Below are 27898 nucleotides of genomic sequence, written 5' to 3' on the forward strand. Positions count from 1 at the left end.
GTCATTACCGATCCCATTTTACAGATGAGGACGCTGAGGCTGCGGGAGGCCAGGGTCCTGCGGCGGGCCCGGAGGCAGCGGGGGCACTCCCGGGCACGTCCACCAGGTGGGGGTGAGCGCCCAGGGACCGCGCGGCCGCGAGGTGGGGGTGCCGCCCGCCCCGCCCCTCCTCACCTCTCCCCGCTCCGCCCCTCCCTGCCCCGTCCCGCCCCTCCCCACCTCGCCCCGCCCCGCCCCGCCCCGTCCGTGGGGCCCGCCCGCCGTGGGGCGGTGGGGAGGCGGGTCCGCGCCCACCGCCGCCCAGCCGGCGGGGCAGAGTCGGGGCGCGCAGGGCTGCGAGAGCGAGCGCGGGGCGTCGGGGCCCGGGGCCATGGCGGCGGCCGCGCTCCTGCTGGGCTTGGCGCTGCTGGCGCCGCGGGCGGCCGGCGCGGGCATGGGCGCGTGCTACGACGACGCGGGGCGGCCGCAGCGCTGCCTGCCGGTGTTCGAGAACGCGGCGTTCGGCCGGCGCGCCGAGGCCTCGCACACGTGCGGCCGGCCGCCCGAGGACTTCTGCCCGCACGTGGGCGCGCCGGGCGCGGGGGCGCAGTGCCAGCGCTGCGACGCCGCCGACCCCCGGCGCCGCCACGACGCCGCCTACCTCACCGACTTCCACAGCCAGGACGACAGCACCTGGTGGCAGAGCCCGTCCATGGCCTTCGGTGTGCAGTACCCCACCTCGGTCAACATCACCCTCCGCCTGGGTAAGCGCCGGCTCGGGCCGCGGGCGCTGCCGCCGCCTCGTCCCCGGACCGCAGCCCGTCGGGGTGCTGCGCGCCCTGGGTTGGCTGTCGACGGGACGGGGCCCGTGCTGCACTCCCCCCCTAAGACGGGGAACTGGAAGGGTGGACTGATGGGTGCCCCCCCCCCGGGGGCTGGCAGGGGCGGGAAGCCTCCGGGGAGCCCTTCATAGAGCAGTGGGTCTGGATGCAAGGACCGTGCCCTGCAACGGTTGGGTCCTCCTAGACCCAGAGCTTTGCGGGAAGGGGGGACCCACCCGGAGGTGCACTAGTCCGCGCTCTAGGGCAGGAGCTCTTCAGCGTGGATCATCTGGTCGACTCTGGGGGCCCATGAATCCCCGGGGCTGTGTGCAGTCCTGGATGTATTCTTGGGGCTAGGAGACAAGGCATTCGCCTCCCGGAAGGTTTAGCCCCTGAGCAGGAGCTAAGCTTGCTGTTGGGTGGCTGGACTTGATGGCATGGCCGCCCTGCTCTGCCCCGCCCGCGCCTCCCTCCCCTCGGCCCCTCAGACCCCTGGGCTCAGCCTCCCAGCCTGGACCCAGCCCTTCACTCCCGTTTGGGAATGGGATTATCCCCTTCCCCTTCAATTCCAGCCCAACCCAGGTCCTCCCTGGGCCCCAAGATGTGCCAGGCACTGAGCTAGACGTCTTCTCTGTTGCAGCCCTTGGCGGGGTGGGTCCACCCGTTTTACACTCCCTTGTCTGTGGGTTTGAAATCTCCCCAAACTCTGAAAATTCAAGTGTTTTTGTAACTCATTTTGGCTGCTAAACCGGACCCGAGACTATTTATAGACCTTGTTTATCCTAGTTAGAGTGAATATTCATACATTTTGCTACTGAAATCTCATTTAAGTACAGCCTGTGGGGGCAAACCCAGCTGGGGGTGTTAACACAATCCGTGGTATAAGGACTACATCATCTCTCTAAACTCGAAAAAATTCTGAGTCCCAAAACACATCCACAGCTAAGCAGTTTGGATTAGGGGTTACGGAACCCCAGTTTCCAGATGAGAAAATTGAGGCTCAGAAAGGTTAAGTGTTTTGCCCAAAGACGCACAGCTGCTAAATGACTGGATAGGAACATCCGTGTGTATCCAAGGTCAGAGCATAAATTCCTTTACATGAGCCCCACCCAGCCATGGAATCGGCTCATCCCAGCCCTGGGTGACAGTGCATCGGGGAGGCCTGGGAGATGACATTGAAGTGAGGTGGGGGTGGGGACACTGAGCCCCTCAGCAGAGCAGGCCAGTTGTGGGCTGTCACCCCCAAGAAGCTCAGCTCCCTGGGGTTTTGTCACCTTCACTGGCCTGTCAGGACCTCTAGATGGGGCGGGGTCTCTCCCCAGACAGGTGACAGGAAACCAGCGTGTGGAGGGAGTCTGGGGGAGCTGGCTGGATGGGGCTGGCAGAACCCCAAGACCACTGGGGAAGGAATCTGGGACAGGGTGGGGGCTGTGGGGGGTTAAGCTGTTCCATGACGGAGGGTGGGGGCTTGGCTGACGTGTTGCATGTGTCTGTGGAACGCGGGGGCGGCAAGAGGCTCAGCCCAGGCTCAAAGTGGGGGGCGGGGCGGGGAAGCACCGGGGGTTTGGGGCAGTTCCCGTTTGCTGAGCACTTGTGTATGGGGACCCTGTGCTTGGCTGGGTGACCTTGCTGAGCTTTGCCTGGGATCCTTAGTGGCAGAGAACCTCATGTTCACAGCCACACGCATCTACTCACACTCATATGCTCAGGCACACGCTCATACACGGTCACTCACATACGTCTACTCGCACTTGTGTGCTCACCCCCACACATCTGCTCACATTCATGCTCAGCCATACACGTCTGTTCGCACTCATACACTCGCACACATCTACTCACACTTATGTGCTCGTCCGCACATGTCTAGTCACACTCACACACCTACTCACACTCGTGTGCTCACCCCCACACATCTGCTCACATTCGTGCTCAGCCATACGCGTCTGTTCGCACTCATACACTCGCACACATCTACTCACACTTATGTGCTCGTCCGCACATGTCTAGTCACACTCACACACCTACTCACACTCGTGTGCTCACCCACACACATCTGCTCACATTCGTGCTCAGCCATACGCGTCTGTTCGCACTCATAAACTCGCACACATCTACTCACACTTATGTGCTCGTCCGCACACGTCTAGTCACACTCACACACACACATCTACTCACACGCGTGTGCTCACCCCCACACATCTGCTTGCATTCATGCTCAGCCGTACACGTCTGTTCGCACTCATACACTCTCACACATCTACTCACACTTACGTGCTCGTCTGCATACGTCTAGTCACACTCACACACACCACTCACACTTATATGCTCACCCTCACACACACACATTCACTCACATATACTCATACTCACACACGTGCTCTCACACTCACATTTACTCACGTGCCCACAACCACACTTGTGTCCACACCCTCACCCTCACACATCTACTTATGCTCACACATATCTACTCACCCACATGCTCACTCACACACCTTCACTCATTCACACTCACACATTCACATACATCTACTCACACTCACACATACTCACTTGCACACTTAAACTCTCACACACTCGTATAGTCACACTCAACACACACACGCATGCACACACACACACACCCCTTACCCTGAGCCAGTGTTCTTTCAGTCACCTTGCGCGGCACCAGGCATATAGGAGGGGCTCTGGAATGTTCCTAGGAATGAAGAAAGGAAGCCTGAATGAATGGATGGCGGTGTCCCTTCCTCTGTCCTGTGCTTCTGGACCCGGCTCGGGATCTCGTTGGCCTGCTCTGGGAGACAGAGCAGAGTAGAAATCACAACACGAGCTTTGGACGCAGGCACAGCTCAGCCCCTCATTGGGCCAATGCTGCCACCTCTTTGTGCCCCCATGTCCTCCCCCATGAAATGGGGCTGAGACCGGCCACCTCCCCCGCGGTGGTGCAGGCTCCGTGAGCTCAGGTTGGCCACGTGCTTACAGGAACCGTGACAGTCCTTGTGTGTGGCCAAGGCCACTCTGCTGAGAACAGCTCAGGGCTGAGGTTCCCCTGGGGGTGGCCTCTATGCAAGGATTGGGAAACGCTTGCCGAGCTGGCTCCCAAAATCTGTCCTGACCCTGGGCCCTGTTTCCGCACTGGGCACGGCAGAGACCTGCAGCGGCCCCAGATTTAGCCCATTTGGGGTTCCGTTCAGCCTTGGTTTGCCCCATGCTGAGCTGTGGATTGCACAATACCGGAGGAAGGAGAGGTCTGGGCTTGTCAGGGTGTTCCCAGTGGAGGCCCCATCCTCTCCCCCTGGTCCTCAGGCCACTTCTGCCAGCTCCTAGCAGCTCTCCCACTCCTCGGGGCTCATGGGAGGGGAGAATGGGTGGCTGGCTCTGGTCTGCGGCCCCTGGAGGGAGTGGGGTAAGAGGCAGGGGAGGGAGGGGTGGCTGGTCAGCCCCGGGATGGAGGTCGCTGCTTTCCCAGCCCCCTGTGAGCTCGCAGACATCTGTTCCAAATCCCGGAGTCGCCAGGCTGAGCCTTCCTGTCTGGGATGAAAGGCAGCGTCAGGGTCTGGCTGTCCTCGCCCTCCACCGAGGCCCAGGGAAGGGGGCAGGCTGGGGGAGGTGCATGGCCATCAGGGGTGACACTACTCCGGGGGCTCCCACCAAGTGCTGAGAACCCCAGCCCAGCCTGAGGGCTTTTACAGGCAGGGAAACTGAGGCCCTGAAAGTAAAGTCAGCTGTCCAGGGTCACTCAGCCAGTACTTGGCAGGCCCTGGGGTCCCGCCCAGACAGCGCTGCCCTTGGGAATGAGAAGATGCCAGGTTAGGCTGGTCTGAGCCTTGGCTTTTGGTAAGGGTGGAGAGAACCTCCCTTCTTGTTTGAACACTTCCTTGGATTTCTGAGAATCTCCTGGAATAACAGGAAAACTCTCAAGTCTGCAAGCAGGCGAGCACTGAGCCCTGGAGAGGGGTAGTTGCAGGGGTAAGGCAGGTGGGCTCTTGCCTGCCCCCTCCCCAGGCTCAGGTCTGACTGCCATGTGCAGGCCTTCTCTGTGCCTTCGTCCAGCTGGCTGCCCGAAGCCTGAGCTGAGCCTCGGCCGTGCTGGCCTTGGGGTACGGCCTGCCAGGAGACGGGTCAAGCCCAGGATGACGTGCATGAGGATTTACGCTCTGGGAACACACATGGTTAGCCAGCCTCACTGATAAAAGACCAAAGGATGATTTGGCTCAAGGGGACAGCACAGGGCAGCCAGGAGGCTGGACGGCTGGAGCAAAGGGGACAGGGAGACTGGGGGGCCTGGTCTGGGTGGGGGCTGGACGTCAGGAGGACCCTGCCGGCCTCTGCGGAGCCCCGAAGCCAGCTGGGTCCCCTGAGCTTTGGCCGCATTGTGTCTTCCTGTCGAGTGGGCGGCCGTGTTTGCGTTGGCTGGGGCTGGGGGGCCGAGTCCTCCTTCCTTCTCCCTGGAGGGTCTGGCGGGAACGCTGGGCTCTACTCAGATCAAGGGTCAAGGCAGCAGCCTTGGTTTGCGTCCACCCACAGAAGCAGTCGCCGCACAGCCCCTGGGCCCAGCTGGTCCTGTCCGCCTCACCCTTGTCTGGGCTGCTCAGGATTGACCCAGGATTTGCAGGAGCGAGAAGTCCCAAAGCTCAGTAGAGTGCCTGCTGTGTGCTAGGCCCTGTGACAGGCCCTTGGGATGCAACCGTGGACAAGCCACTGTCTGCCCCTCTCAGCTTAGAGGCGCCCTCCTCCAGGCAGCCCCCCGCCCTTACCCCTTCACAGCGGGTCGTGCTGCACTGGGGTTTCGGTTTGTCTGTGTCGATCCTAGCTCTGAGATGCAGAGGAATGCCTGTTTGCACAGCTGTACCACGGCGCTCAGCCCAGGCCCCCTGCGCAGGGGTGCTTGCTAAACGTTGGTCGCGTGAATGATGGGACAGCAGCTAGCATTTAGCCGAGTACATGCCGTGTGCGTAGACCGTTCCACGTGCTTTGCAGGCATTTACTCCTCAAGCCCTGTTATTACACCTGTTTTGCAAAGCAATAAAAAAAGGAAAGGAAGATGAGGCCCTGCCTTCAAGTCACTTGTCCAATGACCCCCCCCCCCCCGTTAGGTATTTTGCCCAAGGCCAGGTAAATGGAGCCGGACTTGAACCTCAGCGCATCCCAGCCACACCCACACCGTATCCTGCACTGGGAACAGGGGAGCGAGCGCACGAGTGCAGGCGCCGTGACTTCCCAGCCTTCCAGATACAGCCCAGACTCCTGAGCTGTGCGTTCACGAGGGCCTCAGCCCTCCTCCTGGCCCTGCCCTGCTCCAGCCTCCCCCCTCCAGCCACTTCACCCCTGCCTTCCCCTGCTCTCCGTCATCCCCATGCCAGCCCCGCCACCACAAGGGCTCCTGTTGGAACCCTGGTCAACATTCGGGACTCCCCCTGCTCTTCTCGCCCGGTCTCCCACCTGAGCCCTTGACCAGGTCATTGGAACACCCAGCTGAATGTCAGCCAGGGGTCGTCACACAGGCCTGAAACCTGGGGTCCGAAAGTCAAGGCGCCCACGTTCCCAGCAGCACTATTCACAGTAGCCAGAGTGGAAGCAACCCGTGTCCGCGAAGCGACGAACGGCTACGCGAAACGTGGCCCAGGCCCATGACGGAGTGTTGTTCAGCCTGGGACAGGAGAGAGGTTCTGACACCTGAGGCAGCGTGGGTGAACCCGGAGGGCGTCACGCTGAGAAGGGCAAGTGCTGGGTGCTTTCGCTTCTAGGAGACCCCGAGAAGAGCCTGGTTCTTAGAGATGGGAAGTAGAATGGTGGGTGCCCGGGTCGGGAGGGGGAAGTTGTTCCCGGGGTGAGGACTCTCATTTGGGAAGACGAACAGAATTCTGGAGGTGGTTGGGGGTGAGGGCGCACAGCAGTGTGAGTGTACTTACTCTCCGTGAACTGTGTGCTTGAAAGAGTTAAGATGGGAGCACCTGGCTGGCTTTGTCAGAAGAGCATGTGACTCTTTTTTTTTTTTTTTAAGATTTTATTTATTTATTCAACAGAGATAGAGACAGCCAGCGAGAGAGGGAACACAAGCAGGGGGAGTGGGAGAGGAAGAAGCAGGCTCCCAGCGGAGGAGCCTGATGTGGGGCTCGATCCCAGAACGCCGGGATCACGCCCTGAGCCGAAGGCAGGCGCTTAACCGCTGTGCCACCCAGGTGCCCCAGAAGAGCATGTGACTCTTGATCTTGGGGTTGTGAGTTCGATCCCCACCTTGGGTGTAGAGATAACTTAAAAAAAACTAGGGGCTCCTGGGTGGCTCAGTTGGTTAAGCATCCAGCTCTTGATTTTGGCTCAGGTCATGATCTTGGCTTAGGTCACGATCTTACGGTCGTGAGATCGAGCCCAGCGTTGGGCTCTGCACTGGGCATGGAGCCTGTGTATGATTCTCCCTCTCCCTCTGCCCCTCCCCCCAATCACTCTCATGCACTCTCTCTCTTTCTCAAAAAAAAAAAAAAGTTAAGATGGCAAATTTTATGTGTATTTAAAAGTAGAAAGGAAAGGCATCGTCCTCCCATCTTTCCATGCACCAGAGCAAGAAACTTGGGTGTCAGCTGTGTTTCTTCCCTCCTTTGACCTCAGCATTCACCAGATGACTAGATTGTTCTCTGGAATATCCTTCATGTTTCCCCTCCTCTTCATCATTTTCACTCAGTCCCTCATCTATTCCTTGATTCATTGCAGTGGCCTTGAATGCCCTGCCGCCTCTCTTTGCAAACGTGTAGTTTGCACATTTCAGTCACCTCTCAGATCAGACCTCAGAATCCTTCTTAACACAAAGCCCTAGGCAATAATCAATCAGCAACGGAAACTGGTTGCTCTTCCCAGGTTAGACAACATGCTTGACAATCTTGATCCATATTTAGGGTATAGACTCTTTTTTTTTTTTAAGATTTTATTTATTTATTTGACAGAGAGAGACAGCCAGTGAAAGAGGGAACACAAGCAGGGGGAGTGGGAGAGGAAGAAGCAGGCTCCCAGAAGAGGAGCCTGATGTGGGGCTCGATCCCAGAATGCTGGGATCACGCCCTGAGCCAAAGGCAGACGCTTAACGACTGTGCCACCCAGGCACCCCTAGGGTGTAGACTCTTGGTCCAAAGACTAGAGAACTGTGACAGGCCCAGCCCTCAGTCAGCTGGGCTCTCATGGTGTCTGTCATTGTGCTCATGGGGATTCCCTAGCTCCTCACAGGACTCACTGTGCCCCGGACTGCCAAGAGCTGGGGTGAGAGAGGAAGACAGGAATAGTGAATGACCATGATAAGGCCAAGTGATTCCCCCATAGGCTGGGAGCAGCTCTCCCCACCTGGTTCTCATGCCCGCAGTGGGCAGGGCAGCTTCGCCCACACATTCCCAGCTCAGCTCCCCACCCTGCCCCCTCCGGCCCCACCCCCGGGCCACTGCTTCCCAGATGGCTCCAATTAAAGAGCTTTGTTTTGTTTCCACTTTCCCAAAATAAGCCTCTCTGTTCCGAGCTCATTCTGCTTGGTCAGTGCCGGATGTGGGCCGGCTTGGTTTTATGACTGCCCTGGTGTCATTCCTGATGGGCTTTATGTCCCAGCTGGCTGGAGAGGCCATGCTTGGTGCTCTTGGTGCTGGTTTACGTGGCCTCTGCAGTCTTCATGGGTACCAGCACCCGTTCCTGGGCAGCCCCTTGTCTCTGGGAACCCACAGATTCTTTAACAGAGGGTAGCCTAGCTCAGGCCAGTGACTTTGGGGGCAGACAAGCCTGCAGTCAAGCAGAGACCCAGCTGTTTTCTGCATGATGTTGAGCCTTTCTCCTGCCTAAGCCTCAGGCTCAGTGATGGACCTGTTTGGGGATCTTAGCCTTATAGTATGAGAAAAGGACTTAGCATGGTCCCTGGCACATAGTAGTTGCTCACTAAATCCTGGCTGCTGTAAAACAGACGCATTCAGGGGTCGTGGCTTGCAATATCAGTGGCATTGTCAGACCTGCCTGTCTCAACTCGCTCACTGGATTATAAACACCTTGAAGGTACAGATCATGCTTCATCTTTAATCGTTCATATGGCAAGCATTTATTGAGCACCTCCTGTGTGCCGGGCCCTGTGGTCAGCTTTAAGGAGTCCCATGCCCTGTCCCAAGAGGGTCACAGACTAGTGGGAGAGATGGGCAGGTCTTTCCAGAAGTAGATGAAGAAGCCCAGGGAGGCTGGGGGACCACTGACGGGGCACCCAAACCCACAGCTCTAGGGGTGAGTAATTGTCACCTAGGAAAGGTGGGAAGAAGGGCATTCTACACTAGGCTGAGGCTGGCCAGAGGGATGAGCAGGGATGCATGGGAGCCAGCCAGGTGAGGAGCACAGGGAACAGCAATCAGGCAGAGGGAACAGCATATTGGGCTGCTAAGAGGTAGTGTCCTCTCAGTTAAGAACTGGGGATGACATTTTGGCCCAGTTTTCCTGACAGGAACACACCTATCTTAATCAACCTGAAGCCTCGTCATCCCCTGGAGCTTGCAAGCGTATGCGTTGAGGCTGCAAATTTAATTCTTGTCACTGTTCAGAAGATCTTGGAGCCGCTTCCTTCCCCAGCCTTTGGGTTGCCTTCGGCAGAAACCTTTTCATCACAAAGCTAGGATTAAGTTGTTTTCTTGGCCCTTCTAATTAACTCTTGTAACAGAAAGTCCCTGCCGGGTCTCTGTGATGTTGTCGTGTCTTCTCTCACCTCCTGGCTTGGCAAGGAAGAGGAAAAGCCGTGATGTTTCCTAGCGCGTGATGTTGCTTCTTTGCATGAAATCCCAGTGACTGCCGTTTTCCGATCACGCTTCTAGCTGCCAGCTACCTTTTAAGTGGCTCCAAGCTCCCCTCCCGCGAGGTGTCTGGCTGCTGGATGTTTACGGAGGAGTCTGGGCTGTGGGACCCACAGCAGTGTCCACCCAGTGTGCTCTCGTGAACGCACATCTGGGGTAAGCCCCTGCCCGGTTCTGAAGCCCGGACCTCGGAACAGAAGCAGCCACTGGGCTGCCCCCAGACACCGACTCAGGTTCCAACACATGCTTTCTTTTCGGGGGCCTGGCATTCCAGTGCCAAGCTGTGCTGCAACGGAACTTTGAAAAACATTTGAAACACAACATGGCAAGGCGGTTGCTTTTCAGAAAAAATTTTTTAATGTGTTTTCTCCAGTGTTTAAATTAGAACAAGCTTCGTGAGAGAAAATTAGGAAAACGTAGAACAGTTGAAAAGGAGGCAGTGTCACTCACAGCCCTCCGCCCAGACTCGTTTGATGTCTCCCTTTTCTGCCTCTTCTTTGGGAGTTTTTAAATTATAATCTGATGATTCTGAACATACGATCTCGTGTCTTTCTACCCAGCATTTTGGCTGAAGCTTTGCCCGTGTGCAACAAGCTCACTGCCGGCTGTCTCTATGGCTCTGGTCACCCCGCGAATTTACATCCTCCCGTTTACTGGACCCCGATGGTTCCCATTTTTCTCCTGTTCTAAAAAACACCCGGATGCACATTTTCACACACGTAGGCTCCTTTCCTTGTTTGAATTCCCAGAAGCGGGATGATTTTCCCAAAGGCAAGGGATACTCCCATGGCCCTTCGTCCGTGCCACCAAATGGCCTTCCCAAGGGGCCGATACACATAGGTAGGGTCCCCAGTTTTTCTTTTATTGCATGAAATACACACAACGTAAAACTTAACCATCTCAACCGTTTGTATTGCTGTGTGCCCATCACCACCATCTACCCGCAGGACGTTTCCCTCTTAAACTGAAACTCTGTTCCTATTAAACACTGACTCCCCGTCCCCTCCCTCAGCCCCCAGCCCCTGCCACTCCCCTCCCCGTCCCTGTGAGCTCCCCGACTCTAGGGACCTTATGTTAGTGGAATCATAGTATTTGTCCTTTGGTGACTGGCTTAGTTCACTCCGCATAATGTCCCCGCATAATGTTGTAACGTGTGTCCGGATTTCCTTTTTCAGGGCTGAGTACTATTCTGTGGTGTGGCTAGACCACAGTTTGTCCATCATCATGGCCACGTGGGTGTTCTTCCCACCTTCTGTCTGCTGTGAGCACGGGTGGACAGATAGCTGTGCGAAGTCGTGCTGTCAGTTCTTTGTGGTATATACCCAAATTGCGGGACTGTAGGCTCCTTCCGTTTTTGACTTCTTGAGGACATGCCAAACGTTTTCATAGCAAATGAACCGTTTTACAATCCCACAAACCGTGCACAAGGTTTCGTTTCCATTTCTCCACAACCTCACCAGCACTTGTTAATAGGTGGTTTTTGCCTCGAATCATGGCCAGCCTCATGCATATGCGATCCAATCTTTGAATGCAGGTAAAATAGCTTTGTGGAGATAGAACTCACCATACAGTCCACCCCTATATTTTTTAAGATTTTATTTATTTAAGAGAGAGAGAGAGCGGGCATGAGCAGGGGGATAGAGAGGGAGAAGCAGACTCCCTGCTGGGCAGGGAGCCCAATGCAGGGCTTGAGCCCAGGACTCCGAGATCACGACCTGAGCCAAAGGCAGACGCTTAACCGACTGAGCCACCCAGGCGCACCCCCCCCCCCCCGCCATCCACCCATTTAAAGTCTAAGTGGGTTTTAGTCGGTTTATAGAGTTGTGTACGCATCCCCACTGTTGCCTTTGGGACATTTCATCACCCCCAAAAGAAACCCTGCACCCCTTAGCAGTGGCCCTCCGTCTCCACTCATCCCCCAGACCCTGACAACCGCTGTCTATTCTCTGTCTTTATGGGTGCGCCGACTCACGACATCCAGGATAAGTGGAGTCATACGATGTGTAGTCTTTTGTGATTAGCCTCTTTCATTTACGATAGTGTTTTCGAGGCGTATCCACATGGTAGCATATATCAGAATATCCTTTTTTATTGCCGAATACTATCTCAGTATGTGACGTACCACGTTTTATTGATTCATGGGTCAGTTGGCAAACATTTGAGTTGTTTCCGCTCTTTGGTTATTACGCGCAATGCTGCCGTGAACATCTGTGTGCGTTTGCGTAGACACGTGTTTCCCCTTCACTGGGGCACGGGGTCGAGGCTGGGGCTGCTGGGTCACACGGTATTCCGTGTCGACCTTTGGAGGAACCACCGGGCTGTTCCCCAGCGGCCGCGCCATCTCGCATTCCCAACAGCAAGGTAGGAGGGCCCCGATTTCTCCGCGTCCCTGACAGCACTTGTTTTCATCTGTCTCTTTGGTTGTATCCAGCTTAGGGGAGAGAAGTGGTGGCCCCTGTGGTTTTGATTTGCATTTCCCTGCTGGCTAATGATGTTGGGCGTCTTCTCATGTGCTTATTGGCCGGTTGCGTGTCGTCTTTGGAGAGATACCTGTTTAGATCCTTTGTCCATTTTTTAATTGGGTTATTTGTCTTTTTTGTTATTAAGTTGTAAGAATTGTTTATATATTCTCGGTAAATCGCTTCTCAGTTATAAATATGCAAATATCTTCTCTCATCATGTGGGTTTTTGTTTTCTCAATAGTGTCTTTTTTTTTTAATTTTTTTTTAAGATTTTATTTATTTATTTGACAGAGAGAGAGACAGCTAGCGAGAGAGGGAACACAGGCAGGGGGCGTGGGAGAGGAAGAAGCAGGCTCCCAGCGGAGGAGCCTGATGTGGGGCTCGATCCCAGGACTCCAGGATCACGCCCTGAGCCGAAGGCAGACGCTTAATGACTGAGCCACCCAGGCGCCCCAATAGTGTCTTTATTTTTTTTGTTGTTAAAGATTTTATTTATTTATTTGAAAGCGAGAGAGAGAGAGAGCGCACAAGCCGGGTAAGGGGCAGAGGGAGAAGCAGACTCCCTGCTGACCAGGGAGCTCGATCGGGACTCCATCCCAGGACTCTGGGATCATGACCTGGGCTGAAGGCAGATGCTTAACTGACTGAGCCACCCAGGTGCCCCATCAACAGTGTTTTTAGAAACACAGACATTTTTTATTTCGATGAGGTCCAGCGTGTCCATTTTTGCTTCTGTCACTTGTGCCTTTGGGGTCACAGCTAAGAAGACTTTGCCCGGCCCAGGTCACAAAGATCTGCTCCTGTGTTTTCTCCTGAGTTTTGTAGTTTTAGCGCTTAAATAGGACCAAAATGTTTAAACAGAGGACTGTAGTGATGTCTCCTGGGTGGGTAAGGAAGACTGGGGACAGGGACAGAGGTGCGGCAGGGCGAGGCAGGCCTCCAGGGGTATTTGGGCACAGGGACAGAAGTGCGGCAGGCAGGGCAGGCCTCCGGGGGCATCTGGGCCCTGGGCAGAGAGAAAAAAGCAGATGCAGGAAAGGGGAGGGACTCGTGCTGCTCTGGGGATGAGAGGCTTCCGGCCACGGTAGGCCCTGTGGTCCCTTGTTGACCTCTTCATACGCATGTAGACACTCATGGGTACCTGCCAGGTGTCAGGCACTTTGCGAGGCGCTGGTGGAACAAAGTATAAAAAGGAAAGGCCAAGTGCTGGCCTTGAGCTCCGTCCAGTGAGGGATGCAGATCGATGAGCAGAAGGTTGTCTGCTGATGAGGGGAGTGGGGAGACGCGGAGCGTAGGACGCTCAGTGCGATGCCCGGGTACTGTGCTGTGCCCAGGAGGCCCCGTCTCTAGCTGGGGGAGGACGTGCCAGTGGGGGGGGGGCTATGGAGGAGAGCTGGGTGAGGAGGGGCACCCATGTGGAGCGTATAGGACCGTGAGGAGCGGGTGGGGATGTCCAGGGAAGTCACCTTCTAAGTCGGCCCTTGATTTCCTGCTTGTTTTACAGACAGGCACGCCCTGGGTTTAGAGGGGCCGATGCTCAGCGAACTGTGGAGGCCACTCCCCATCTCCCCCTACCACTCACCCAGCCCCCCCACCCCAGAAACAGCCACCCTCCCTCTCCCAGCTAGTCCTCTTCTGTTGCTCCCGATCCCCCAGCACAATCCCCCAGCACGACTTCGTTCCTCTGTTCTCAGGCACTGCTCGTGGACAACCCCTGACGGCCGGTGAGGACGCAGGGACAGACTTTCCTCCCTGCCCGCCCTGCTCCCACCCACAACCCTCCTGCCCATCCCGACCTCCAGCACAGCCCGGAGTCCTTGTGGGGGATCTGGGTCATTGTTGTGGGGACTCCCGGGATGTGATGGGGGGAGCTGGGCAGAGAGGAGGGCAGGGCGGACCGAAGCTGGAAGCTCCCCCTTCTTGGTGTCAGCAGTGTGGGAGAGGGGGCAGGGCTGAAGCGGACGGAGGAGGAGGCACTGGGGGAGGGGATGAACAGGGAGCTCTGAGGAGCAGCCCAGGAGCGTGACCCAGGAGGGTGGGCTGCACAGAGGCCTGGGGGGTTGGCCAGTGGCCCGGGAATTCAGGCCCCCCGGCTGTGGCCATGGAGGGCTATTGGTGAGGGGGCTTTGTAAGAGCACTTTCCATAGAGTAGCCTGGAGAAGCTGAATTGCAATGGACTGAGGGCCAAGTTGGAAGGTGAGGCTGTGGGGCCAAGCAGACGTAGACTTCTCTTGAGAAATTTGGACCAAGAGAGAAGTTAAAGGGACACCAGAAGAATTGAGAGTCCTGGGAGGGTTGCATTAGGGTTCGGGGGAGTTGGAACGGGGCGTTCCAGACTCCAAGGGTCTGAAATCACAGGGGAGGAATGAGCCTAAAGACGCGGGTGGAACGGTTGGCTTTGCTGGAGTGTAGTAAAAGAAATAACTTTCTAATGGTAAAGCGGCCTTCCTCAGGATGTGGCAACATCCCGTTGCTAGAGATATTTGAGCAAAAAGGGTTGGAGGCCTGTCAGGGGTGTTACCATTCAGATCCTGTGCAGGAAGGCAAGTTGGCCTAGGTGAGGGATGGCAGGCGTCTAGGAAGCATAGCAGTGTTCACTTTCCATCCAGTTCCAGCGCCCCTGGACAGGCATCACTAAGCGATCATGGCACACCGAGCACAGCGCTCCAGACAGCCTCTAATGACCCACCCGAGATAGTTCACACCGCGTTGCCCCTCGACTCTCCCTGCCCCAGGACTCTGACCCCCCCTTCCCTGCCGTAAAATGGGTCCATGTCTTCCTGCCGCAGGGAAGGCTTACGAGATCACCTACGTGAGGCTGAAATTCCACACCAGCCGCCCCGAGAGCTTTGCCATCTACAAGCGCACCCAGGCCAGCGGCCCGTGGGAGCCCTACCAGTACTACAGTGCCTCCTGCCAGAAGACCTACGGCAGGCCCGAGGGCCAGTACCTGCGCCCTGGCGAGGACGAGCGCGTGGCCTTCTGCACCTCTGAGTTCAGCGACATCTCCCCGCTGAGTGGCGGTAACGTGGCCTTCTCCACGCTGGAGGGCCGGCCCAGCGCTTACAACTTCGAGGAGAGCCCCGTGTTGCAGGTCAGAGGGGAGCCGGGCCTGGCGAGTCGGGACTGGGCTGCAGGGGGGGATCCCTGGGCCTGGGGGAGCACAGGAAAGTCACGAATGGAAGGACACAGGGGGTCCTATGGGATCCCACGGTTTTCAGATCTTAAACAACAGAGGCCTTTGTGGTGTCTATGCGTGTTGTGGACTCCGCCACTGAGATACATGGAGGAGGACCTGCTCAGCCAAGCAGAAGTGTCCCTTCCCCTGCCTGCTGTGGCAGAGCCCTGTGGCTCCCGGGAGCCCTTCCTTATGTGGCGGGGGACACTGAGGCCTGGACTGGTGAAGGGGTTTGCCAGGGGCATGCATGAGTTGGTGGAAGGGCCCGGACCAGAACCTGAGTGTCCTGACTCCTCACTTGTGCTCTTTCTAGAACCTTCTAGAGCACTCTCCCGAGGGCCTTGCTTCCTTCCTCTGTGAACTGATACCATTGCCTGCCCCGTGTGTCCCCGGGGGCTTTATGAGGATAAAATGAGAAATGTGAAAAGAACATGAGTTTGGGAATCGTAGAGTCCTGGTTCCGTGCTGTAAGGTGGTGCTCTCCAGAATATTCTACAGTGCAGAAGTCATCTCTAGCTGCGTCGTCCAGGATGGTAGCCACTAACCACATGTCTGTAGAACCCTAGAAATGAGACTAGCGTGACCGAGGAATTGAAGTTATTTTATTATTATTTTTTTAAGAGTTTATTTATTTGAAAGAGAACAGGAGCAGGAGAGGGGGCAGCAGAGGAAAAAGGAGAAGCAGACTCCCCACTGAGCAGGGAGCCTGATGTGGGGCTCAATCCCAGGACCCTGAGATCATGACCAGAACTGAAGACAGATGCTTAACCGACTGAGCCACCCAGGTGCCCCTTAAGTCTTATTTTAATGAATTTTGATTAGAATTGCCTGGTGTGGACAGGCAACTGTGAAGCGGCTGACACCGTGCTTGGCACGTAAGAGGTACCCAATCACACTTTGAAGGGAAGAGCTCCCAGTGGCTCAAGGAGAGGCCCGTAGCCATGTCCGTTCACACGTCCCGCTGTCCAGCCCACCGGGGTCTGCTCAGGTTCGTGGCCTTACCAGTATTGGTCCCCACGCATGGCCACATTCCTGAGTGTCAGTGACCTTTCACCTACAGACGTGGAGCTCTGCTGGATGTTTCTGAGCGCTGGTCAACCCTCTAGTCCAGGTCCCTGGGTCTCCTGTGCCGAGAAAGTCTGCCCTGCCTTCTCTCGACAGGCTCAGAACATTCCCTTTGCTGGTCAGAGATAAACAGGGCGCGAGGGGTAGAATTCCTGTTTCTCTCTAAAAGGAACACTTAGGCCCAGGAGGAATTATGTCCCTGCTCGGGCTGCCCAGCACAGGAGCACGTGGAATCAGGTGGTTTGGGGTCCCCAAGACCACCCTGAGGTTCAGTGATGGTCTTGAGGGACTCACAGAACTCAAGACAGCCGTGAAAACCCCAGCGACAAGAGGTGCCCGGAGCCGGGTCCAGGAAGGACCAGGTGTGGGGCTTCCCGTCGTCCTCTCCCAGTAGAGTCGTGGGAACGGCATTTATTTCTCCCACCAACCATGTGACGGTATGGAGGGTACTGTCAACCAGGGAGGTTCGCCTCTGCCTAGGAGTCGGTCACATAGACGGCCGGTCTAGGTCACATTGCTGACCTTAACCTTCCGCTCCCGCAGAGGGCAAGCTGATCCTATGCGGCCCAAGGCACCCGTATAAACCAGTTGTTAGCATAGACTGTCTGGAGAGGCCCAAGACCACGGGCGAGCAAAGACACTCTTATCAAACAGGGCACTCCAAGGACTTAGAAGCGACCTCCCAGGAGCGGGGGGACAAAGGCCAGGCCTCTCTTTGGGCAAGGCTAATCCTTTAAGATACAGGATCACATTTCCAGATGCCCAGGTCCTCTTTGTCTCATTAAAAATGTTCGCATGTCATCATCGTGATTCTGTTTAAAATGACAATTTCTTCTCCACGGGGCTCCAAGCTCTGTAGATTACCAATTATTAGCCAAGGTCATCAGAAGACAAGCAGAGGGTTGGGCCCCCTGTTCCTGTGTCTGAGCCATCACCCCGGGGCAGAGGCTCAGGCTGAGACCCTTCCATGACTTGTTGTCTCCTATGTGCTGGGCGTTGTCCCGACAGAGAAACAACGTCTTCAGAAATGCTCCCCCCACCCAGCCCCCTGCTCCCAGGTGGAACCCAAGGTCAGAGAAGGATGACAAAAGACAAACCCACCTTGCCCTTCTGTCCTTCCTTCTGGGCACATCTGGGACGGTGGCTTCCTCTGAGGACTTGGAGCATTTTGGGTGGGAAGTAATGAAGGGTGTGTCCGCGTGCTGCGGGGTCTTGGGTCCCTCTGTTCCCCATGAGGGGCCAGGGACCCTGGGGAGAAGGCCGGCTTGCCACGGCAGAATCGGGCCACCAGACCCGAGTGGCCACCTGAGCGTCTCCTCTGCGGGGTGCTGGCTGAAGCACAAGCTCCCCGCCCCCTGCCTCGTAATGCCACATCCTGGACCCCAGAGTCTGGCCGAAATCTGCCTGAGAGCCCACTCGTGGTTTTGGCTGGGGCCATTATAAGCTGCAAAAGCCCATTGTACCTTGGGGCTCCGGGTTGCCCTGAAATGACCTTTAAGGCATCAGGAGGAGTCCCATACGATTCGGGCCGAGGGAACAAATTCCCCTCTCTCTCCCAGCCCACAGCCCCATGCATGCTGGGCTCCCCCGTCCCAGGCACTAGCTCTCTGCTCCAGGGACCCGGCAGCATCAGCACGGCCTGGGCATTTGCTAGAAAGGCAGAGCCTCAGGCCCTGCCCCTGACCTCTGCCTCAGAGGCTGTGTTTTAACCAGATCCCTGAAGGCACACTGACATTTGCGAGGCATTTTGCTTTGAGGAGTGACGGGCACTTTCAAACTCGGCTCGGTGCTAAGGCTCCCACTTAAGTTTTTCTGGTACCGGCCCCTTCCTCCCCAGCAGAAACCTCCTTGAGCAGAGGCCCCGGGTCCCAGGCAGTGGGCTGGCGAGCTACTGAGCTCAGAGGGAGCCACAGAGACCCGCTGGCTTACGTTTCATGCTGGGACCCGAAGACAGACTTTGCCAGAAGTTCGTTTCTGCCCTGATGGGCCTGATTGCTAAACCAGGAGCTCCTGGGCTGAATTAAAACGCTGATTAAAATTCAGCTGGAGCTGCCTCTGTGTACCTCTGATTATAACAGCAGGCGGATGAAAATGTCAGCCTTCACGTGGGCTCTCCCCTCCTTCCCCGCCGCGCTCTTCCAGGGGGAGGTGTCATTCAGCCATCAGCAAGTATTTACTGAGCGCCTGCTACGTGCCAGGCAGAGCCTGGGGGCTGGGGATGCCGTGAGAACAAGGGGCCCCAAATCCCTACTCTTGTAGGGACAGGTGTCACCTGGGGCAGGGGACTGGCTGTGGGAGCCTAAGCGTGTGGGAAGCCTGGAAGCTAGGACCTGCCCCGCATCAGGCCCAGCTGAGTGGGGGAGAAGGGCACTGGGACATGTCCTCCCTCCGCTAATCTCTAGGATGTGGGCGCAGAAGCCGCTGGGAGAAGTTAAGTGACCTGCGTGACAAGTGATAGGTTGGGCTGCTTCGGCCCTGCGTCCCAGCACCTCGGCCACTTACTGGGCGTGACCCTACCCCACGCCCCACTGCTGCCATTGGCCATCCTCCTCCAAACACCCTTGTGGGGTTGGCACAGTTCCTTGTCCCATTTTACAGATGGGGAAGGGGACCCTCCGAGACGTTGAGTAACTCCCCAAAGTTGCACAGCCTATAAGCGGCCTGGCCCCCAGACGGGCATGATCCCAAAGCACAGGCTCCTTATTTCTGCACCGTTTTTGGGATTTGTCTAAGCAAGGTTTGTCCCTGGGGCCCAGGAGACCCCCAGCGCAGCCAGCTGGACCTTCAAGCAGAGCAGGGTGAGAGCAAATACTCAGGAGCCTGCTGATGCCTTCCCTCCTCTGTCCCCCCCCCCCCCCCAGGAGTGGGTCACCAGCACCGAGCTCCTCATCTCCCTGGACCGGCTCAACACGTTTGGGGACGACATCTTCAAGGACCCCAAGGTGCTGCAGTCCTACTACTATGCCGTGTCCGACCTCTCTGTGGGTGGCAGGTAGGTGGGAGGCAGGACGGTGGGGCCGGGGACCCCAGGACCCTGAGCGGTGGGCAGAAAGAAGGCGGCCGCCATGTGGGGGTCAGCCAGTGGCTGCTGTGGCAGGTGAAGGAGCCATTTCAGAATTCTCAGGGTCGGGGGGGACAGGATCCTGGTGCCCTGGGCCCGGCGTTCAAGGCCTTCATGGCCCAGCCCCATCCCAGCTCCTGCATTTCCTGCATCAGCTGTTTCCACCACCGTGCGCGGGACCGGTGAGACCTTCACGCCTCTGATCCCTCCACCTGGGGGTCCCTGCCCCTTCGCTTTTGTCCTCCCTCCCTGCATTCCTTCCTTCCTTCCTTCTTCCTTCCTTCTTCCTTCCCCTCCTCCTTTCCATCTTCCCTTCCTCCCTTCCTCATCCTTCCTTCCTTCCCTTCTGTTCCTTTCCCTTCCCCCCTTCCTCCTTTTTCTTTCCAAGGCAAGCTGGTTAGGGATGACACGGGCAGGTGCAGGGCTTGAAGCTTACAAAGCTTTACTCCTGTCATCACTCCTGGTTTTACAAACCACGAAGCCCATCCACCCCGTTCCTGCCTCAGTCTCCTGCTAACCTTGGGCATGGTCAGGCTTCATGGGGACCCAAACGTTTTTAATAAGACTTTGAGGCACCTCCGTGCAGACGAACAGCTCAGGCCACTCCAGAGCCCTACGGCCGACTACTTGGAAGGGGCCCCAAGTGAGCAGGGGCTGCGTTTTTGGCCCCCTCTCTCCTGTGGGAAGTGCTGGGCTCTGCTGTCTGGACCCCTGGTGCTGGCTGCACGTCTCTGCTCTCTGGGAAGCCGGGGCTGCCCTAAGGGCAAAGGCCTTGTCTTCCTCAACATCCCCAGCCTGTCTCCCGCGTGGCCGCCAGTACTGGGCACGCGTGGCGGGCTGTGGAACCAGGGCAGGCACACACGGTGTCGTCAGCAGGAACGCTTGGGGGCTTCCTTCTTGGAAAAGAAAGAGGAAGACAGAGGTGTTCCCGCCCCAACCTCAAGGGGGTGGTAGACAGTAATCAGATTACTCTCCAAGGAACATGTCCGCGCACCCCAGAGTAACGAGGATGGGGGCCAGGGCAGGGTACTCCGGCGGTCAGGGAGACTGCTCTGCAGACGGGGGGCCCAGCCAAGGTGGGAGGAGGCCAGCATCCGGGGCAGAAGGGCCCATGTGTGCCGCGTCCGGAGACAAGGCTGGAAGATGGACCGAGTTCATTCATGTCCCACAGGCAGTGGGAAGCCGTGGAAGGATTTGGCCAGGGTAGTCACAGGGTTTGAAAAGGCCCCAACCCCCTGACATCACATGTGGAAGGATAGAAGGGGAGAGAAGACAGAGAACGTTAGGAAAGTGGCCGTGGAAGCGGGTGGTAGGGCAGAGAGAAGCTTGCGGGTCTGCAGGCTGTCTGGGATGGGAAGTCAGCTTGCTGTGGGGGTGATGGCCTGTGTGGGTGGGAAGCAAGGAGCTTCTGGAACGCGGGGACACTTGGGTGGCGTTCAGAGAGGTGGAGAAGTGCAGAAAGGGAACGCAGGGCCCAGCTGCCTGCGCTCGCAGTGTCTGCCCCCTCCGGGGCACGCTGGGGCTGGGAGTGAAGGAGAGGTGGGGTGTCTATGAGGGCCCCTCTGCGCCTCTTCCCCTGCCACTCGCACACCTGATTTGGGTCAAACCACTGGGAGGAGGCGCTCTCCATGGATGGCGGGCTGGTGGCAAGCTCCAGCGCCTGCTGTCAGGGGGCTTCGGGCCAGAGAACATCTGGGCCCCAGCTGTCAGAGCCAGACCACCCTCGGGCCTGCAGCTGGCTGGGGGGCAGGTGGGCTGGTACCCTGAGTCCCACAATGGCCTAGAAGAATTTCATTCTTTCCCTGGGGGTCAGAGGGCTTCATGGAGGAGGGTGGTGTTTGCAGACCTCCCCGGGGACATGGGCGGTCCCTTGTCCCAAGACCAGGGATCACCATCTCTCAAGACTGCTTGGTGTCCACCTCACCCCGCCAGAAATGCTGGGGCGTTCCCTGCCTACCAGGGGCTCCCGTGGAGGAAACAATGCCCTGTGCCCCCCCCAAGCCCTGTGTCCCCAAAGTAGAGAAGACACTGGGGGTGCTGGCAGCGGTCAGCAATTTCCTAACACCCACTGAGTGCGGAGCATGGAACGTAGCTTACGGGAGCCACCGCGTGTCCGGGGGCGCAGGGTCTGCGTGGAGTAGAGCAGGCGGCAGATTCTAGCCCGGCCACTCAGCACCTGTCCTTCGTGGCCTGAGCCTCTGTTTCCTCATCTGTGAAATGGGGGCGGGGGTGGTCCCTCCCACTGCAGCAGGGACGCTCCCACAAGAAGGTATAAGCTTGGTTAGGGGCGGCACAGAGGAAGGCTGGAAGCTGGACGTCGTGGTGGCCCCACGGGCTCACTTGTGTCTGCCCAGTTCTGCCAGTCGCCTGTCCCTGTGGACAGCTGGATGCAGTGGGACGCGGGCCCCAGGGGCTGTCCCAGAGGCACAGACTCACCGCAGACTTGAGATGAGTTGGGGGCCGTCCTCGGTAAGGAGCGACCTCTTTCTCACCCCTGTAGACACGAAGGAGGACTGCGTGAGGCAACTCGCTGGCTGCCCCCTTCCTCCACCCCGCCTGGGGGCTGCCCTACCTTCCACCTGGAGACTGGGAGGACTTCTTTCTGGGTCCCTCTCGGCTAGGACTCCTGCAGCAGCAGCCTCGCAAATGTTGCCATTCCTAACAGCTGGCCTGGGATAGCCTATGTGTGCCTCAGTTCCCCCACCCGTGGAATGGGAAGGATAGCAGGCTCGTGAAGACCCTGGGTTTGTCCGCGGCCGGAGCTCAGAAGAGCGCAGCGTGGCCAGCTTTCCGTTACTGTTGCCCCCCCGGGCTCATAGTAGGGCTTCCCTGCAGCTCCGTCACTGAGCGGCCGGATCAGGGGCTACCTGGATGAGCCCCTCCTCTGACGGTGCCTTCCCCAGTTTCTGGACCCCAATCTCCGTGTTCCCCCAGGTGCAAGTGCAACGGGCACGCCAGTGAGTGTGGTCCCGACGCGGCGGGCCGGCTGGTCTGCCGGTGCCAGCACAACACCACGGGCACCGACTGCGAGCGCTGCCTGCCCTTCTTCCAGGACCGCCCGTGGGCCCGGGGCACGGCCGAGGCTGCCAACGAGTGTGTGCGTGAGTGTCCTGGGACTCTGGGCACCGGAGGCCAGAGGCCGTGGCTCTGGCGGGGGAGCAGACTCCCTGAGACCCGGCAGCAGGGGCTGCTCCTGATGCTAAGCCCCCCTGTCGCTGCAGGGATGAGGAGGGGCGGGGAGAGAGCGGGAGGGGGCCTGTGTTCCTCCGTCTTGCCCCTACAGAGCACAAAGCGATCCCCCAGACCAAATCCCCAGGTTGAGCGGCTGTGGGCGGGAGGGCTGGGAAGGCCCCCCCCGCTGTTCTTTGTTTCAATGGCTCCCACTACAGCTGCTAATGAAAGCCAGAACAGAAGGCCCCAGGTCCTGGGGGGTGCTGACCTGCCCACCCAGCCTCTCCCACGGCCCCCCAGGCAGCCTTTGATGTCCTGGTCCCCATGTGATGTGGCTTTGACCACAGAACCTCAGAGCCAGGCTAGAGAGGATGGGGCCGGCATACCTTCCCCGGGGACGTGGGGCTGCACACAGTGGGGTTGGGACTGTCCGTCACCATCAGTCCCAGCCCCCACCCCAGCTTCCCAGGGCTCCGAGCCCTGACCTGCCCCCCTGATAGTCACCTGAACTGCTTTGGGCTCCCCGTGTGTAGCTGGCCATCACCGGGCCCTGGATCCCGACTGCTGGCAGCCAGAGCTGGGGCGGGGAGGGGGACAGCCTGTCCTGTGAACAGCGTAGTGCTGCCTGCGGGAGCTTCCCAGGGCCACCGTGGTCCTCATGGGGTTCTGTTGCCCTCACTGGCCTGCCTCCACCAGGAAGCCCTCCCTGGGGCCAAGGAGGCGGTGCTGGCTGGCTCACCCATTCTGAGCCTGAGGCTGTCTCCATGATGGGGACACAAAAAGCCAGACCACTTCTTCTGTCATGTCCTTGCCCAGTGGTCACATCTCTGTCCTCTCCACCATCAGCCGGGAAGCCGGGGCTTTGTGCCTGACCGCTTGCCACCCCCCGGCGCAGGCAGCCCTGAGCTCGGCCTCACCCAGGTCCCTCCAGCCCACCTGACTGTATCCTGTGTAGTCTGCCTTGGTCCCAGCCCCATCACCCCTTCTCCAGGCCTGACTCTCCCCCTGCCCTGCTAGCCAGCCTCCAACCCGGCTCCACCCGCGGCCTGAGGCCCTTGTAAAGTGCCAGCACAATTACTCCCAGCCCCTGGCGGACCCTCCCAAAGCTGGCCTTGCTCCAAAGTGAAGTCTACTGACCATGGCTGTCTGGCCTCCCTGGATCAGGCTCTGCTGACCTCTTGACCCCATAGCTGCCCCCACATCCCTCCCTGTCCCGTCAGGTGGCCCATCAGGTGACCTGCCAGCTGCCCAGCACTGGGTAGATCTTCTCTGGCTGTCCACGGTTTATGCTGTGGCCCTCACCTCCTGCCTGGGACTCCCCCCGCCCTGAGGACAGCCCGTCGGGTCCCTCCTTCAGCTCCCAGAGCCTCCCTGCAGCCCTCTGCCTGTAGGACTTCCACTTGCTTGCTGCATCTGGCCCCTGTCAAACAGTGGGCAGCCCTGTTCGTGCTACTCGCTGGGCCCCCCAATCTGGGCTCACCATGGGAGTTGAGACTGCCGGAGCGACCCTTAGTACATACTCCTTTTTTAATGAATTAGTGAGTGAAGGGGTGACCTGTATTTCCGCCTCGGAATAACCTCATGGTCACTAGGAGCCAGGTCTATGCAATTCTTAGGGCTGAGAGGATCCACGGGACAGCTAGGAGTGAGCCACACGGCCACTCCAGAAGGTGGCCAGCCGTGATCCGTGCCTGCGGATGGTGTGTCCGGCTCTCCTGGGAGGGTCCTGGGTCTTGGGGCCCCCTTTGCTCTTGAGAGTCCTGTCTGGGAAGATCAGTCGACTGGTCTCTATATCCTTGATCAAGCTGGGCCTGCACTCATCCTGGACCTTCCTGGAGCTGCCGGCTCCTTCATCACCAGGAGGCCGATGGGCCCAGCCTCCCCCACCGCTGGGCGCCAGCCACTCACGCGCCGCCCCCTGCCTCCTGCCCACAGCCTGCAACTGCAGTGGCCACTCGGAGGAGTGCGCCTTCGACCGGGAGCTCTTCCGCAGCACGGGCCACGGCGGGCGCTGCCTCCGCTGCCGGGACCACACGGCCGGGCCACACTGCGAGCGCTGCCAGGAGGACTTCTATCGCTGGAGCCCTCGGACGCTGTGCCAGCCCTGTGACTGCCACCCGGCAGGTAGCAGGCCCCACCTCCTGGCCCCCGCCCCCTGCCCCGATCGGGGCCCCCGCTGCCCTGTGCCCTTCCTCCCCCAGGCTCCCTGCGCCTCCAGTGTGACGCCTCGGGGACCTGCGTCTGCAAGCCCACGGTGACGGGCTGGAAGTGTGACCGCTGCCGGCCCGGGTTCCACTCGCTCAGTGAGGGAGGCTGCAGGTGAGGCGGCCAGGGCAGCGGGTGTGGACGGCCACGCAGGGCACAGCTGGTGGACTGGACATGAATGCCAGGAAGTGGGAGGAAGAGGATAGTAGCTGTCTTTCCCTCCTTCCTTCCATCCCTCTGTCCGTCATTCCGTCTCATTCTTACCCCAGTCCCCCCAGTCCCATGCAAGGACTAGAGACACTCAGTCCCTGGAAACTGTGAGACAGGCCATGAGTCCCATGGAAGCCCGGCTGGTCTTGGGGGTCAAGGGCAGGCTTCCCACGAGAGGCACGGAGTTCTAGTGTGAGGCCTGAGAAGGGAGGGCTGCCAAGATAGGGCAGAGGGACAGGTGTTCCAGGTGGAGGAAGAGCACATGCAAAGGCTCAGAGGCAAGTGCAAGGCAAAGCTCAGTATGGATGAGCGGGGGGTACAGGGCAGGAGGGTGCACAGAGGAGGACGGTCCGAGGGGCCTCGGAGGCCTCAGGAGGAGCTGTGGACAGGCACGAAGCAGGAGTGGGATGAGGTTGGAGGCTGGGGTAGAGGCTGCAGCAGGAACAGCTGGGAGACGTGGCAGCTCGCACTAGGGTTTGGCCACAGAGAGGCAGAGAACCGGACAGATTGCAGAGCCCCTTGGAAGGCAGAGTTGGCAGGAGGTGATCATCAGGGAGCAGAAGAAGTAGGGGTGAAGGCTGAGCCCCTACCCCTGGGTGTAGGGAGGCCATTCACGACAGGGAGCACAATACGGGGGGAGACTGAGTCTGCGGTGCTGCTGGGGCATCCAAGGGGAGAGAGACAGACGGGCTCCCCGGGTCCAGACCTCAGGGGTCTAACATGCCGGTCTAACCCAATCACTTGATTGAGAAACACCCATGACCGAAAAAATAAAGCTCTTAGAATCTCAGAAACACTTAAACGAACTTGGCTTTGGTTACAACAGGCTCTTTGTGTATTTGAAAGGCAGAGGAAATGCATTGGGGCTGGATGGGGAGTCTTGGATGCCCCCACAGAATATTCAGTGAGTCTAGGCACAACTCTGGCCATGAGACAGGAACTTGCGTGTCTCCCCAGGGTTTCTCAGGCCGCTGGGCCTTTGCATATGCTCCTACCCCGGAGTATTCTCCTTGCAACCCCCTGCCTCTCCTGGCCTTGTCGAGCAAACCCCTCTGCTTTCTACAGCTCTCAGCCGAGGTATCACTCCCCCAGGAATTCTTCCCTCTACCTGTCCTCTTGTCCCTTACCCCAAGCTCCTTGGTGTACCTATAGCCTTTCGCATTTCCTCACAGAACATATCAAAATACAGCACCTACCTGTTTGCTTGTCAGTCTTCAGTTGACTGTAGGCTTTGTGAGGGCAGGAACCATGTCTTGTCGGATGGCGGATGGATGGATGGATGGATGGATGGATGGATGGATGGATGATTGGATGGATGGATGATTGGATGGATGGATGATTGGATGGATGGATGGATAATTGGATAGATGGATGGATGGATGGATGGATGGATGGATGGATGGATGGATGGAAAGGTGCATAGATGGGTGGGTGGGTCAATCGATAGAAGGCTGGAAGGATGAATAAATGGATGGGTGGTTGGAAGAATGTACAGGTGAATGAGTGGGTGGGTCGGCAGATGGATCCTTCTTCAGGTGAGTGGATGGGTCCCTTCCTTGGCAAGGTGGGAGTAGTAAAAGCCAGGCGGCAGGCTCTTGGGTCAGCCTGCCTCCTGGTCCTCTAGGGAATGGGGAAGGATGGAGAAGTTCCCTCCCAGGAGGATGGGCTAGCCTCCCTCCAGAACCGCTCATCGGATACCTTTCCTACCGTCCCATCTCCTTGGCAGACCCTGCGCCTGCAGTGCGGCCGGCAGCCTGGGCACCTGTGACCCCCATGGCGGACGCTGCCCCTGCAAGGAGAACGTGGAAGGCCACCTGTGTGACAGGTGGGTGAGCCGACCCAACCCTCAGCTTGCTGGGAGTGACTTCGGGGCTTGTGGTGGGAGAGGAGCAGGGGCAGGGTCCGTACGGACCTGGGTGATTTCACCGCCTGTCCCCCTTCCTGGAGCACCATGGGTCTGCCATCCTTGAAGTTATCTGAAGGTTTCGACACTGTTTATACTTTTTTGAAAGATTTATTTATTTGAGAGAGAGAGAGTGAGCACGGGAGGGGAAGAGGGAGAAGAAAAGAGAACCTTGAGGGGGTCCTCCTGAGCCTCAGTTTGCCTGTTTGTGAAATGGGGCGGCTTGAGGAGATGTGTTCCTCAGAGCTGGCTGGGCATCGGGGGGTCATTGACGGCTTCTTACGAACCCAATACGTCTGCCCCGGCCAGCTCACACAGAGCCCCCAGGTGCAGACCAGAGTCTGTGAAAGGTTTCTCCAGGGCTCCTTGGAGAAATGGCTGATTCCGGGGCTGGGGCCGGGACCATGCCAGATGAGCCCAGAGTGTCTGGTCATCACAGAGAGCAAGGAAGTGCTTAATGAAAAACAAAACCAGATGGAAACGAACAGAAAAAACTCTAAACCAAGATGGGGGCCTTTGTCAAAAGGACACAAGCACCAACCTGAAAGAGCTCCCAAAGCTGGAACGATTTGAACAACAAAATAAATAATGACGGTGTTGGATCATAACCCAAAGAATCAAATAAATACCCGCGAGTCCACACTGATAGAAACAGATGAGGGGAAAATAAATATACCGGCACGGAAGACACCTCTTCCTGGCAAAAGAATTCTAAATAATAAATGTAGAAGGAAGGGGGGAAATAGGGAATCGGTTCGAATTTCACAGTAACGGTCACGGGCAAGAGCCGTCTAACTGGGCAGAATTTTAAGGAGAAGCAGGATGTTTGCATTGCCCCAAGTATCTCCCTTGCAAAATATTTGGTAATTACTGTGGTGGTCTCAGCGTGTGTCCACACGTCTTTAAGACCCCACTCTCCGGGGGCTGGGGCTTAACTCCCCGCGCTGCCCGCTGCATTTAGCGACTTTGTTCTGATGGCGAGAATGTGGCCATTTTGCGGTGCAGGAGCGCGCAGGGCGGGCAGCACCTTGACCAGCCGGTGAAGGTCAAC

General features: G+C 57.9%; 1 protein-coding gene across 1 annotated transcript in view; it reads left to right on the forward strand.

Moving 5' to 3' along the window:
- The first annotated feature begins 355 nt into the window (after nt 1-355).
- The window catches only part of LAMC3 (laminin subunit gamma 3), a 56792-nt gene continuing 29249 nt past the window's right edge, over nt 356-27898 (forward strand). The window contains exons 1-7 of the mRNA XM_026514199.4: nt 356-743; nt 14844-15148; nt 19159-19289; nt 22293-22459; nt 24465-24653; nt 24731-24848; nt 26671-26769. Of these exons, the coding sequence (XP_026369984.3) occupies nt 371-743; nt 14844-15148; nt 19159-19289; nt 22293-22459; nt 24465-24653; nt 24731-24848; nt 26671-26769 (1382 nt within the window). The 5' untranslated portion in view covers nt 356-370. The remainder of the gene's footprint in view (nt 744-14843; nt 15149-19158; nt 19290-22292; nt 22460-24464; nt 24654-24730; nt 24849-26670; nt 26770-27898) is intronic.

This window comes from Ursus arctos, unplaced genomic scaffold, assembly GCF_023065955.2.
Source record: "Ursus arctos isolate Adak ecotype North America unplaced genomic scaffold, UrsArc2.0 scaffold_18, whole genome shotgun sequence".
NCBI classification, from domain to species: domain Eukaryota; kingdom Metazoa; phylum Chordata; class Mammalia; order Carnivora; family Ursidae; genus Ursus; species Ursus arctos.